The sequence below is a fragment of the Chelonoidis abingdonii genome, chromosome 14 (genome assembly GCF_003597395.2).
Source record: "Chelonoidis abingdonii isolate Lonesome George chromosome 14, CheloAbing_2.0, whole genome shotgun sequence".
Lineage (NCBI taxonomy): Eukaryota > Metazoa > Chordata > Testudines > Testudinidae > Chelonoidis > Chelonoidis abingdonii.
In genome coordinates, this window is record NC_133782.1 from 17,847,523 (window position 1) to 17,862,550 (window position 15,028).

Below are 15,028 nucleotides of genomic sequence, written 5' to 3' on the forward strand. Positions count from 1 at the left end.
AATTTACTGCCAGGGGTTTCGTGTTATGACTTGTCTGACATTTGCAGTGAGATTCAGTTGAAAATACATGAGTGATACTGTCAGTTTATTGGGGGGTTGTACTTAATCAACTTTTAATGTTTCTGCAGGAAATTTGCAAACGAAAAGATAAATCATGCTATAGTGATATCAGTAAGGCAGAAAATGTATCATTCCCTGTCTCTGACTTCACCTAGTGTGACTTCTTTAGTTGATTAGTATTTTGTTGAAGCTGGATGACATTTTCCCAGTATGTCTCTCTACTCCTACCCTTTGAGAGCTTAGCTCAGATTCTGTCCTGATACAAGTAGCTTTAACTCCAGTGGGACTCTCTGGGCTGAACTCAGTGGTGTAAGTTACGTCTTCGGGGATGAATTCATCTCAGTTACATCAGTGTAACTGATGCCGAAGGAGTTGCACTGTGGTAACTCAGAAGAGAGTTTTGCCCTGAATGTATGATTGTCAGAGAGTGAATTGCAAGTGGCAAGGTAGTGCAACTTCTGCTGATTTAGTATTTTGTGGGCCCAGTCTACCTCTCAACTTTTAGACAAAGAATCAGATCCTGATATCAAATACCTGTTGCATAACTCTACAGAGCGTCCATGTGCTTTAAATTTAAAGGCGAGCACCTCAGACACATAGACATCAGGTTACACACTCTCCTCCCTTAAATAAAGTATAAGCAAGGGATGGGGCAGAAAACTAGCAAAGGGACTGGAGACAATGAAAAACAGAGGGTGTAGAACAACTTGTTCAAATGAGTTTAATGCAATGAATAAGTGAACGTCAGGGCAGCAGATGTCTCATGCTGCCGCAGATGTTCATATGAGGTTTCCTTCCTTCACACAACTCCAGAGGTCTTCCTAGAAGGAGGGAATGAGGCCCCAGTTTAGCAAGTCACTTAAGCATGATCTGAAATGAGTGATTTCATCCCTTTCAATAAAGTTCTTAGGCATGTGTTTAAGTTGAAAGCCTCTGGCATACAGGCTGCTGTGCCACTCTGGAAGGCTTCTACTGTCATCATCATCTGAACTAGACAAACAGGAAAGAAAGAGGCAGAAGAGAGGGATGCAGAGAAGAGAAAGAGGGAGGGTGTATGTTTTATTTTCCTACTAAAACCGTGTTTGTCTGACCTGTAATTCTCTATTCTATCGTCAAGAATTGGTTTTTCTGGTTCTATTTAAAGAAACCGCAGAGTTTAGACGTAGCTGCATTATTATATATGCAACATCTTCATTGGTTATGCTGACACCAACGAAAGGGGGTTTCTAGTAAAACGAATCGACCAGTGGAAAAAAACTTGAAACACATGCAGCTACAAGGGAGCTATTTACAAACAAAAATAACCACAATTGCTACTGCTCATTATTGCTTCATTTACTTAAAAGTGAAAACATGCAAGAGTGGCCTTTTTCTTGGATGTTTTACAGGTCTGCTCCTGAAGGCCTCTGGCAGTCACCATGGTAATGGCACCGGCCTGCATGTGCTTTGGCTCAGGCAGCAGCTGGCGTTACTTTGACTCCGGTAAATGCTATGCCATGCCCCAATATAAAAAAAGCCATATTTTTAAACGTTACGTAATTTAGAAGCTTTTCTGATCAATTCAATCTAAAAACAAGTTTTAATTTTAAAAAGTATTTGCTATTCAGGCAGCATGTGCCATATTGTCAGATGCCAACAGGAAGACTTTGGAGAAAAGAAAGAAGGTTGAAATTAGCCAGGATATTTAAGTTAAGAAAATAATATCACCAGATGAGACCAACAAGGGGAACCATTACAATGTGTATTATGGAAGTGAACAAATTTCAGCAGAATTCAGTATAAAACAAATTGATGGCAACAAAATTTCTGCTGGGGTAAAAAGGAAAACAAATAAATAAACGGAGGAAATGAAAGACCAAAAAACTAGGTTACAGTTGGTATGGTGATGCCTTAAACCCAAATGAGCAAGTGAATTCAGTTTGAAGACCTCACTCTGCCTAGCTAGTGAAGCACCTAGAAGGTGGCTCTCCTGCAGCTTATCTTTGAAATTTTGACATATTACAACTGTTGCTGTACCTAAGCCCAACAGAAATTTCAAAACGAGTGCCACTGCCCAAATTATAGCTTTCTTTGACTGAGATATGCTACTTATCTGTATGGTATGCTATTGTAACATAGCTCGGAATTTATAAACATTTGCAAAATTCCACCAGACAAAAGCCTCTGGCTGGATTCTCATCTCACTTTTGGTGTAATTCCATTAACTTCAGTGGGTTTACTCTTTATCTATATCAGTATGCAGGTCAAATTCTAGCCCCAATTTCTCTTATATTACAATCAGAGTGAAGCCTCATCTGGCTAGAACCATCAAATATGTCTTTGTTAAAAGGTTTCTAACAGCAGATGATACCAGCGAAGTACTTATAGGGTATGTCTACACTATGGGATTATTCCGATTTTACATAAAACGGTTTTGTAAAACAGATTGTATAAAGTCGAGTGCACGCGGCCACACTAAGCACATTAATTCTGTGGTGTGTGTCCATGGTCCGAGGCTAGCGTCGATTTCTGGAGCGTTGCATTGTGGGTAGCTATCCTGTAGCTATCCCATAGTTCCCGCAGTCTCCCCCGCCCATTGGAATTCTGGGTTGAGACCCCCAATGCACGATGGTGCAAAAACAGTGTTGCAGGTGATTCTGGGTAAATGTTGTCACTCATTCCTTCCTCTGTGAAAGCAACGGCAGACAATCATTTCGCACCCTTTTTCCCTGGATTGCCCTGGCAGACGCCATAGCATGGCAACCATGGAGCCCGTTCAGCCTTTTTTTACTGTCACCATATTGTCTACTGGTGTGCTAACAGACGCGGTACTGCAGCGCTACACAGCAGCATTCATTTGCCTTTGCAGGATAGCAGAGATGGTTATCAGTTGTTCTGTACGTCTGGCTGTGCCATTGTAAATTGGCAATGAGATGACGGTTATCATACATTCTGCTGCTGTCATGGGTGCCCTGGCGGAGGTTGGCCGGAGGAGCAAAGACAAAAATGGGATGACTCTCTGAGTCAATCCCTCCTTTATGGTATCTAAAAATAGAGTCAGTCTGCCTAGAATATGGGGCAAGTGTACTAGATACCAGTGTACCAGAGAACCAGAGAGCACAGCCGCTCTGTGTCAGATCCTGCAGAAATGATGAGCTACATGCCATTCTAGGGGATGCCCCTGCAAAAACCCCACCAGTTGCTCCCTCCTCTCCAACCTTCCTGGGCTAACATTGCAGTGTCCCCCCATTTGTGTGATGAATAATAAAGATGCAGGAATAAGAAACACTGACTTGTTAGTGAGATAAAATGAGGGGGAGCGCCCTCCAGCTGTATGATAGTCCAGGCAGGACATTAAATGGTGGGGGGGAGAGGACCCAGCATCCTACTGCTATGATAGTCCAGGCTACAGAAAAACTTTCTTTTACACATGAACGGGAGGGGTGATTGAAGCTCAGCCCCCAGTTGTATGATGAAGACGGTTACCAGCCGTTCATGTACCATCTACTGGGAAAAGACTGGGAGTCCTTCTATTTTACCCAGGCGCCCCCGGCTGACCTCACCTGAGGCCAGCCAGGAGCACTCACAGGCTGATGACAATGACGGTTACTAGTCCTACTGCACTGTACCATCTGCACACCGGGAAGAAGGAGAGAGGATACTGCTGTTCATTGCGCCAGTACCATGTCTACCAGGAGCATGCAGTAGATATACGGTGACATTGAAAAAAAGTGAACAAACAATTTTTTTTCCTTTTCTTTCACGGCGGGGAGGGGGAGTAAATGACGAGCTATACCCTGAACCACCCCGGACAATGTGTTTGACCCTACAGGCATGGGTTGCTCAGCCAAGAATGCAAATACTTTTCGGAGACTGCTGGGGACTGTGGGATAGCTGGAGTCCTCAGTACCCCCTCCCTCCTCCTTGTGAGCATTCATTTTGTTTCTTTTGGCTTTCCGTTACGCTTGTCACGCAGCACTGTGCTGTGGACTCTGTATCATAGGCCTGGAGATTTTTTCAAATGCTTTGGCATTTTGTCTTCTGTAACAGAACTGTGATAGAATTGATTTGTCTCCCCATGCAGCAGTCAGATCCAGTATCTCCTGTATGGTCCATGCTGGAGTCTTTTTTGGATTTGGGACACATCCGCCACCCGTGCTGATCAGACCTCCACGCTGGCAAACAGAAATGAAATTCAAAAGTTCGCGGGGCTTTTCCTGTCTACCTGGCCACTGCACCCAAGTTCAGATTGCTGTCCAGAGCAGTCACAATGGTGTACTGTGGGATACCGCCTGGAGGCCAATACTGTCGATTTGCGGCCACACTAATCCTAATCCGATATGGTAATACTGATTTCAGCGCTACTCCTCTCGTCAGGGAGGAGTACCGAAACCGGTTTAAAGAGCCCTTTATATCAATATAAAGGGCCTTGTTGTGTGGACGGGTGGGGCATTAAATAGGTTTAACACTGCTAAAATTGGTTTAAACGCGTAGTGTAGACCAGGCCATAGTCTGTATGGGTCAATTGGTGCTGCTGAAAACTGCTAAGGAAGTAATCCCTAATCAGGACCTGGCACTATTAAACATCATCTGTGGCGTGGTCCCCACCGGAATATATGGACTCTTGAAGATCTGTCAATGGGTAGCAGCAGAATCTGCTGGTCCAATGTGTAAGTACTGTGCACCTCAATTCAAGAATGAGTGGCATTGTCACATAGGGTGGCTTTAGGCAAATGCATGTTAAAGTCAACAGTGTCCAGATGAAGACTTCCTGTGACCTATATTCACAATGAGAATCTACAAAGCCATCTTATATAGTAAAATACAGGTAGACACTGTTTAGCTGCTTTTCTGACACAGCCACACACACACAAAAAAGCACCAATCATGACACAGGGGAGAAACTCTCTTTCCCCTGCTCCCCCTGATCTCCATTGCAAAGGAATGCACAGTTATATTGCTCCTATACTCATGCTGTCTCCTACACTTTCTTTGCTTGTCCGGATACTTTCAACCACAAAGAGATTCAATAAACTGCAAAACTGTAGTGTAGTAAATTCCACTGAAAAGCTGTATAAACATTTTCATAAATCAAGGCATGTGAGGCTGGTGTTTATTTGGCACCACAATAAATAAATAAATACATAAATAAATGTAGGGGATTGCTTCATATAAATCACATGTGCAATGTGTGAACAGATTACGGGTCATGACAGATTGGTAACGTGGTGAACATCTACCCTTATCCCCAAACCACCACCAAACTAAACCCAAGTGATGAATTTTTGCTCAGTCAGGAATAGGGGCCTAATCCAAAGTCCACTGAAGTCAATGGAAAGAATCCCATTGGCTTCTATGGACTTTAGATTGGTCCCTAGAACAGCAGGCAGTACTACAGAATAGCGTGCTTTTGGGAAGACCTTCAAGGAATCACTCTGATTCTGCTGAACAGACATTCTCCCAGATAATCCAAGTCTGTTAAACAGAGAGAAAAAAGCAGAGAGAGGCAGGTAGACAGTTTATGGGCTCTGGTTGTCTCTTGAAGTACCTACTTCCTTCATAGGTCTAAAGGATGAGTCCACTCTGGATAAACACAACAAGTTCCCCAGATATCACCTAATGCTTATTCCTCAGCATCTAGACGCCAATCCAAACCTCACTGAAATCTGTGGGAGGCTTTCCATTGACTACAATATGTGCTGGATCAGACCCTTACTTCGTAACATTCTACAACAGTAGAACTTTACCCTGGTCGTGGACTAGGGTCAATAAGGACATAGACATGCAATGGATTATTACTATTATTTGTCATTCATACTATGGTAGCACCTAGGGCCCTTAACTCCATTGTGCCATTATGGTAGGCACCGTAGAAATGTATAACAAAAAGACAGCTCCAAACAGCTTACAATCTAATGTAAATTAATTGCATCTTTATGAAACACAGGGAATTTCATGGCATCTAATACTTTGACCCAGTGATAATCCCTGACATGGTGGATGTTTTGCAACGTGGCCAGTTACATTTTCTTTCAGGTTGTCTTGTCAATCTTTGGTTGGAAAAACATGTTGGCAACGAAATTGTCTTTTAAAATTGAACAGCAACTGTGTTAAGCTACAAAATTTTCATCTTTGAAATAAACAAAGGGGAAAACAAAGAAACAGAAAACACAGTGTCCTTTTAAAGATGAAAATTCCTTCCATGCTGGCAAGCTATAAAATTTCCAGTCTAAAGCAAGGATCATGGGGATTCTAAAGTAAATGCACTGTTTTAAGAGCAAAGGAAGACACTTTTAATAAAGGAATATTGATTTGCTAGGAGAAAATAGGAATTAAAAAAACCTTCACCCTACCAAAATTAAAGTTCTGTACAAAGACTAATGAAAATCTTTTTAGAAAGTATAAAAAAAAGAAAAAGAAGAAAAGAAAAATGTTTCAAAAAACTTATTTTGAAAAGAAACTTATCAAAAAGACATCTTACTTTTTCTTCTTAGATCCCAATTCAGCAAAGCACCTAAGCGTGTGATTTAGTTTTAAGTACCTGTGGAAGACAATAGGACTACTCACTATGTGAAGTTCCACATATGCTTAAGTGCTTTGCTAAGCAGTAATGGGATTACTGAGCCTCAGTAATTGTCTCTTGCATATTGGGGGTGATTTACTAGAAGTTCTTTTGTCTGTTCTCTTCTGGGTCTATATGGCTTCTTGGGGTGCTGCGACTCAGATGAGCAGTTAGGATTAAGAAGACATCCAATAAGCCAGACTTGTGTAAAGAGCCCATGTCCGTAGACAAATAGACACTAAAATTACCAGTCAGTAAAAATCCCTGGATCTTCAGCTCAAAAATCACCAAACTATCTACGCTTCTTGCATGAAAGGACTAACTCAGGCCTTCTCTACTTTAAATACATTAATTGCTTATGTTCCTCTGTTGATTAAGATGTACCTTGCAAACATATGTCCACTGACTAATAGGGAAGCCAGGATGGAGTTCAAGTACCCGATAACTTGTAGAGATAATTGATGGAAGCCCCATAGACAGAACATGCTGACACAATCTGTTCAGTGAATTCCGACAGTTGTCATCTGCTTGATACCAGTGGTAGCAGCAGTGTACATATGTTCATGACATAGCAGTAAAAACACCTGGGCCATGGCTACACTAGCACTTTCACCATTCCTGACAGCTGCACCAGTGGTGAAAAAAGGGCACCAAATTTGCAAGCACAGAGAGTGTCAGTGAGTCAGTGGCAGAACCTGGAACACAATCCAGGTCTCCTAAATCCCAATTCCTGGCTCTAGTGACTAGATTATATTCCTTCCCTATGAACCATTCAGTCCCTACAGCGCAGCTGACCGTATGAAATGTAACTCTTTCCCAAAACTTTAACATGAACATCTCATAAGAAATCCTCTAGAAGTGACTAAACATTCCAGAGTGAAAGCATTTTATTAGCACTTTGAGTTTTTCGGGCACAGGTAACATCTGTTTAGCAACTGTAATAGCTTTGTAAGGACAGTCACAGCACTGCTCCCCATGTTAGCATCTAAATCAGGAAACTCTTTGAAGCTGGATAGTTCATCAGCAGCATCAACAAAAAAGCAAGCCACATTAAATAGTAGTTTAAATATTGCTCAGATAGCATTGCATCGATTGCGTGACTTTCTCCTGCATCAGCATTTGCTAAAGGGAAATGAAATTCACTTTTGAGGTGAACACAGGAGACAAAGTTGGCAAACTAGCAACTTTCAAGCTACCAACTTTCCGGTTCAGCCACAGGGTGGGGGCTCAGCTTTGGGGATTTTAGCTCCCAGGCAGAAGAAGCAGAGGGATGCATTGTGATTGTAATTATGTGTGGAATAGGAGGCTGGGTCCTGGAACAGAAAAAGTATCTGAGCGTATTTAATTTATGGAAACAGGAAAATAAATAAATAAATAAATAAATGCAGCAGTGACTTTGAGACAGAAACATAAGGTTAAATTAAATCTAACTCGAAGGAAAGAGCAATTAACTTGAGGGTCTTATCAGATCCCTTCTACAGTGCTTGCTTTACACCTCCACATTCAGGCCTGCACTGCAGCTGTTCTCCCATCTCCCGCTGTGCTCTTCTTGACAATGGCTCAGACCTGCATTGCAGCATTACAGTACTTCCCTTACTTTCCCATCTCCCCTACTGCTCTTCTCTCAGACCGCCTGCCTATAGAGTTACAGGAGCTCTACAGCTTTCTTCCCACATTGAGCACTGACACTTGGGGGCGACGCACTTCAGAAAAACCTGGTCTCTTAATATTACTATTATGGAGGCAGATTGTGGTGTCGCAGTGTATGAAGACAAAAAACATGTATGTCTGTCTGCTTATAGACAGTCTAAAGCAGGTTGGCAAAATCCTGACAAAACATTTTTGGTAGAAAAATGTTTTGTGGAAGCTGTTCTTTTTCAATGATCTTCTGGTGGACCCTCATCAGAGTTCCATAGAACCTGACTGGTTTCCTGCCAGCTTGCCCACCTGGTTCCTTGGCAGCCCTCTCAGCCAGGAACCTTTCATTTGGGAGCTGTCACTTCCAAGGCTTTCACCACTGCCAAACACTTAATAGCAGTCATGAAACTGACCAGATTGTTGTTAACTTGATAATGAGAGTCTCCACAGTTTCATGGCTGCTATTCAGTGGTGGGCTGTGGTGAAAACATCAAGGATCATGTCAATTTCAGTCAGTAGCTGCCACAGCTTCCAGGGGCCCTGGCTCCACTGCAGGCCACCAGAAAGGCAGCTGAGGAGTCCAAGGGAGCTCAAAATTCCCAAAGCTGCACCCCTACCCTATTGCTCTTCAGAAACTGCATGCCCAAAATGAAATATTCTAGGATTTCAGTGTTGCAAACATTTTTGAGTTCGGAGCCTTTTGTTATGATTCAGGATGAAAAATATGTCTGAATACGTGAAAATTTTCACAGAATTAAAATTCAGTTTCCTGGCTAACTCTAATGCACACTCTGAGCTCCATTTTCAGTTGCACCATTTTCGTACACCTGAGGAAAAGCATGGGACACACATGACTTTTTGCCACTTTCCTATCTCCCCCAATCCCAGGGACAACCATGTGTCAGATTGGCTGCTGGAACAAGTTAGAGAAGTTGCAGGGCTGCTCTAACTTACACCAGGCATAAAGACCCCTATAGGAGCCATTACATGTGCCCAGGATTACCAAAGTACAGAAGCACTCTAGACAAACCTCCTTCATCTTCTGGGACAGCCCCTAACATGGTGGACTATGAGCAGGTTGTGTAGTCCTCAGGGCTCATTTTGCTTGGGCATTTGTTTTGCTGTTAGCACAGCCTTAAAATCCATTTGGGGCACCAGGATGGCACAAGGGGACTTACAGCATTTAAGGATTTGCTCTTCTGTTGGGTGCACTTGTGCATTGTGTTTGATACTAAACTAAAACAAATGTTTTCATACTGTGCAGCCAACCTCTCAAACAAACATATCCTTCCTATTCCCCCTGAACAATTCCCACCTCCTTACAATGGACATTGTCATCCAGCTAGGAATGAAAACATCGTAGATCTCTCGGTTATACCAGAAATCTGCAGCCAACTTGAACTGTAGCTTTAGTGAATAGATTTATTTTATTTCATGTTATATGATATGGACCCTAAATTAACCTCAGGATGACAATGTGTATCTTTCACTGGCATCATTTTTTGCTCCTAAACAGAAAATGTTCCTAAAGATTAGAATAAAGGAGCTCTAGAAAGAACAAAGCTTATTGTTAAAATTAAGAAGGTAATGGCCATTTTGGTTTGCCTGTAGATAAGCTAGATGGATCCTAAATATGTATCTAATAAGTTTTCCTCTATTCTTCTGGTGGGTAATATAAATAAAACAATAAATAATAATAATTAGTTAATAATAGCTCACATTAACATTTCTTCATTCTTTCATACTTTTTCCCTTGAGATGTTAAAATATTTTTAAAAGGGAAATAAATATATGTTAACACTGGCAGGCTGGAGACTGCATGGCTGTTAGGGCTGCTTTGTTATGGTTCAATGGCCATTTGAGACATTGAATCAACATAACTCCATTAAAGTCAACGGGAACGATGTCAATTTGCACCCGCTCAGGGTCTGTCCCATTTGTGTGTGCTGTGACCTGGCTCACCTGCCTAGTTCCACTCTGCGCATACAATTACCTGACCAATTGTTATTTTTAAAGAGTCACGTTTGGTTCACATTAAGAAAGTATTTTCCCTGTGTACTGTGTTCTGCGATGGGAAAAGTGTGTGACCACACCACAAACACGCCAAACGTCACAATTTTTAAATGGATCATCTCTCCATGTGTGTATGTTTGTATATATGTTTGCACATATATATGGGGACGGGGTAGCTGTGTCTACCAGTGTGTCAGCTCAGCGTTATGTGGACGTAAGTGCTGCCTTTTGTATTTATGTGTTTGTGTCTGTGTGTATTTTTGTTGTAATCTGTGTGTGTGCATATATTTATCCCTCGCTTCATATCTGTGTACCTCTCGGTGTGTATATTTCTTTGTGTGTGTTTTTACCTCGGTGTGTGTTTGTACAGATTTCTTTGTGTGTGTATGTGTATAGTGTGTGTGTATATTTCTCTGAGTGCGCACACATTCCTTTACCTATGTGTATTTCTCTGTGTAGCTGCCTACGTGTGTGTGTCCGCGTGTTTGTGTGTATTTCTCTGTTTGCGTGTTTAGCTCGCTGAACGTCTCTGGGGATATACTGGCTAGTCTCTGTGTGTGTTTCGCTCCATGTTTATCTATGGGGACACTGACTGTCTGTGGCTCTAGTTGTGTGTATTTCAGTCTCTCTGTGTGTCTGTCTCTCTCTCCCCTGCACTTGCACCGCTGGCTGCGCCTTGTCCCCTCTCTCCCCCATCCTGCTTGCAGCCCTCGCCTCGGGAGCTGGGCTCAGGCCCCCTCCCTCTCCCCCCCTGCTCCTCTCCGCCCGCCTCCTTCCTTCCCTTCTTCCCTCCCTCCCTGGGCGCTTGGGGCTTCCCTTTCCCCGCTCCATTCAGTGCTGCCCGCGCCGCGCGCTGCTGCCGCTGTCCACGCCATGTCCCGGAGCCCAGCGCCCCCGGGCAGCCGGACCTTGTAGCCGGACGGAGCGCCCCCTTCCCGGGGAGGCTGCACTGGAGGCTCCGTGCCCAGCAGCGCCAGGCACCGCAAGGGGATGGAGGGCGCCTGAGCCGGCCACGGAGCAGTAAGAGCAGGCGGCACCAGCTCTCGCAGCCGGCTAGGGAGGCGACAGCACCATGGAAGCGCAGCCACCGGGGGGCACCGCGGCCCCGGACCCCTCCGGCTGCCCTAAGGACTCGGACCGCCAGCTGCGCCTCCGCCTCTGCGTCCTCAGCGAGATCCTGGGCACCGAGCGGGACTATGTGGGCACCCTGCGCTTCCTGCAGTCGGTGAGTGCTGGGGTACGGGGGGGGGCGGTCTCCAATGGGCACCGGCGCGGGCAGCTGGAGCGCACGGCGCCTCCAGCCTGAGGGTCCCCAAAGCACCGGCGCGGGGCAGCTGGGAGGACACAGTAGTTTCAAGCTGGAGTCTGCCATGGGGCACGTGGGTGGGCGCCTCCTATGCAGCCCTGCTGTGCGGTGCCCACGATGTATGCGCTCTCCTCCGGGGGGCAGCGAGTGGGTCCCCGGGACAGGGGGCACTTGGCGCAAGTGCCCCAGTGGACGCTGCAGCTTTGCCGGTGTGGTTTTTACAGGATGCCTATCGTTTACTCAGAGGCGTGTTCACAATACTTGAGCGGGTTGTGCAGTTAAGGCTGTGAGTGTGTGGTGGGGAGCGTGTGTGTGTGTGTATGTCTGTGTGTTGGGGCGGGGATTTGGGGGACACGAGTGCGTGTGTCTGGTGTATGTGTTTGGTGGGGGGCGGCGAGGTGTGTGTGTGGTGAGGGCGGAGGTTTGGGGGGACGTCTGTGTGTGTGTGGTGTATGTGTTTGGTGGGGGGCGGCGAGGTGTATGTGTGGTGGGGGCGTGTGTGTGTGTAGTGTATGTGTTTGGTGGGAGGCGGCGAGGTGTGGGGGGGCGGCGAGGTGTGTGTGGGAGTGTGTGTGGCGGGGGAAGGCATGCGAGCGCTTTGGAAAGAGCATTGCTATTAGCAGCAGAATTTTGTTTTAAACTAAGAAAACTCTTTAATGCAACGTGATCTAAATGCCTCCTTCTGTAGCCCACGGTCACAGTGAGCTCTGCTTTCCTGCCCGGGGTAGACCGGATTCATGCCTGGTGTCTTGTAAGATAATGACGGGGACCTGTAAAAAAATGAGTCGCGTCCCTTTCTAGGGAGGTTCGCTTTTGCTTTAGTTTCGCTATTGTTGAGAAGTGACTGTCTGTTACACTCAGATGGAAACTCTCCCCCTCGTTGCCTGGTTTTTACTTTAACGCTAAACTTAAGTATAGGATTAGATCAGAGTGTGTCAGTCCATGCGGGGACAATTACACCCTTCCCTTGAAATTATCCTCTGTCAAGTTCAGAAGTAAAAGCTCCATTTCCTTCTTTCTGAGTGTAGAAATCTGGACATGCCACCACACTCTTGTGTAACTCAGGACTTAAGCGTTCATGTAAATAACCAGGGGAGCTGTGCTCTAAAAGTCACTAGATAATGGATGTCATTAAAAGAGAGAGAATAAATACACTGATTGCAGTAGATCAAGATGCAAAGCTGGAGGAGGAATCCCTGCAGAGACCTCTAACAGATTGGAGAGGGCAGAAATTTTCTTTCTGGTGGATTGCTAGCCAGGCCCTAAATTCTGGGCTCATCTAACTGGCTTATACCCTGAACCCTTTCTCAGTTGTTTTTTTCTGGCAGGTTTGTCTGTTGGGGTTGGGTTGTTTTTTTAATCAGTTTGGCTGCAGGGTTTTTCAGCATCTCCTAAGTGGCAAATTGCCTAACATAAAAGATAAATGAAAAGACTGTGGTTGCTTTATGAGCTGGTACCCACTTAAACCCTCCTTTTCTCTCACAAATGGTTGAACACAGGAAGAGTCTGTACATTTTGAAAGCTTCCAAATGCAATCAGTTTGATTAATTTAAAGACACAATTCTATTTCAATTTGAGGAGCTTCTCTAAAATGCTGCAAATTGCAAAACTGCCCCCAGCCCCAGACATAACGAAACAAAAAACTCAGAGAAAAACTCCTCTGTCCTAAGTACTGAATTTGCGATTTTGTCGTCTGCAGGCTGGAATGTCAGTCACTGGCAAGATCTAACTGAGTGTATTTTAGCTTCAACATGTACAGTTCAATGCCTGTTCAGTCTCATTAGTAGGATTTTCATTTATTTAAACAAAACAGCAAATTTATTTATTGTCATTAGTTTTCAAGACAGCAGTAGCGATTAGTATGCCGTATGTAATGGAAGGGGGAAAACACTGACAGAGGCACTTTATTTCATTTCCACATTTCAGAACAGAGCAGCAGGCAGTCTCTGTCTTTCACCATCATTCTGTGCTGGGTGTTTGGCTTGAGTATTATCTTGGGAGATTTGGTTGTTACAATATAATCTTACTCCACTGAAAAGTTTGAGTTGCAGTAATGATATTTAAATCTAGGCCTGGAGGATGGATTAGATGACCTAACAAGTCTTTTCCACCTGTAGGCCCTGATTCAGGAAAGCACTTAAGCACGTGCTTAACTTTAAGCATATGTTTAAGTGCTTAAGTTCTGTCTTGAATAAGGATGATTTCCTGAATCATGGGCCTAGTTTTTATGGGTAAGATTCTGCCCTCGGTACCCCCTGCGCAGCCCCCTACAAGGGAGAAGAATTATGTAGTGTGGAGCATGAGGGTAAAACTATGAGTAATGGGGTGAAACAAGGGGTAAGGAATGGTGTCCTAGCCTCTGTTTGTCAGAGGGTGGAGATGGACGGCAGGAGAGAGATCACTTGATCATTGCCTGTTAGGTTCATTCCCTCTGAGGCACCTGGCATTGGCCACTGTCGGTAGACAGATACTGGGCTAGATGGACCTTTGGTCTGATCTGGTACAGCCGTTCTTATGTTCTTATTAGGATGATGATTAGGAACGAATATCCTATTAGGCTGTGGAATATCCTCTCCAGGGAAGTTGTGGAAGTTCCATAACTTGGTACTTTCAATACTTGACTGCACAAAGCACTAAAAAATGACCGCTGTAATACTTTGGTCTAATTCTGGTTGTGGGGCTTGGAGTGGAGGTGAGTGGGCGGTGTTTAGTGGCCTGTGATATGCAAGAGGTCAGACTAGATGATCTGATGTTCCTTTCTCACCTTAAAGTCTGTGACTGTGACTGTAGTTCAGGGAACAATCTGCACTGGTTCCCAGGGATGGAGGAGTGACTCATTCGGTCTTTTCCATCTTAAACATCTAGGATGATATGATCTGTGGAGTCACTGGGATTGCATGGGGTTGTAGGGCAAGGATTTTGCCCTATGGCTCTATTAAAAACAAGAGATGACCCTGGGCTCCCAAGTACAAATGTCTTGGTCCACTTTATTCCTTTTTCCTTTTTTTTTTTAATTGGTCCTTTGATAGTATTGCTTAAGAACTGCTACTTCCCATCTGTGGGTCTGATCCTCCACTGCCTGGCACTTTGTATGACCAGTCATTTACCCCTGTGTAAAGTGAGCATAAACTGCCGCTATTCTGAGGGACGTACCCAGTTAACATTCAAGTATTGTTGAGGAACATGTTAGGCTTCACTGGATGCTGTGAATTGTATTGCCATCAAGTGGATTTCTAAATGCATTAGAAGTTATTGGCCCAATTGGAGCAAAAGTCTGTGCAGTATTCTCACCGTGCAAACCCACAGAAACTCATTTTCCTTGTCTGAGGCCAACTTGTTCCCATCAGTGCTTAAGAGGAGAGACACAAGGGCAGGGGGAGCACAGTTCTCTTGGTTACTAACATTACATATAAGTTTGATAAATACAAGAAGGCTAAATCCTGCCATCTTTATTCAGGCAAAATTATCAG

The 15,028-nt window shown here is 44.3% G+C and overlaps 1 protein-coding gene across 3 annotated transcripts in view; it reads left to right on the plus strand.

Annotated features, from left to right (window-relative positions):
- The first annotated feature begins 11,085 nt into the window (after positions 1 to 11,085).
- PREX1 (phosphatidylinositol-3,4,5-trisphosphate dependent Rac exchange factor 1) overlaps positions 11,086 to 15,028 on the plus strand; it is a 227,157-nt gene continuing 223,214 nt past the window's right edge. For 2 of the 3 annotated variants that reach the window (XM_032767342.2, XM_032767343.2), the window contains exon 1: positions 11,086 to 11,477. In XM_032767342.2, the coding sequence (XP_032623233.1) occupies positions 11,325 to 11,477 (153 nt within the window). In that variant the 5' untranslated portion in view covers positions 11,086 to 11,324. The remainder of the gene's footprint in view (positions 11,478 to 15,028) is intronic. The other variant, XM_032767345.2, reaches the window with a different exon arrangement.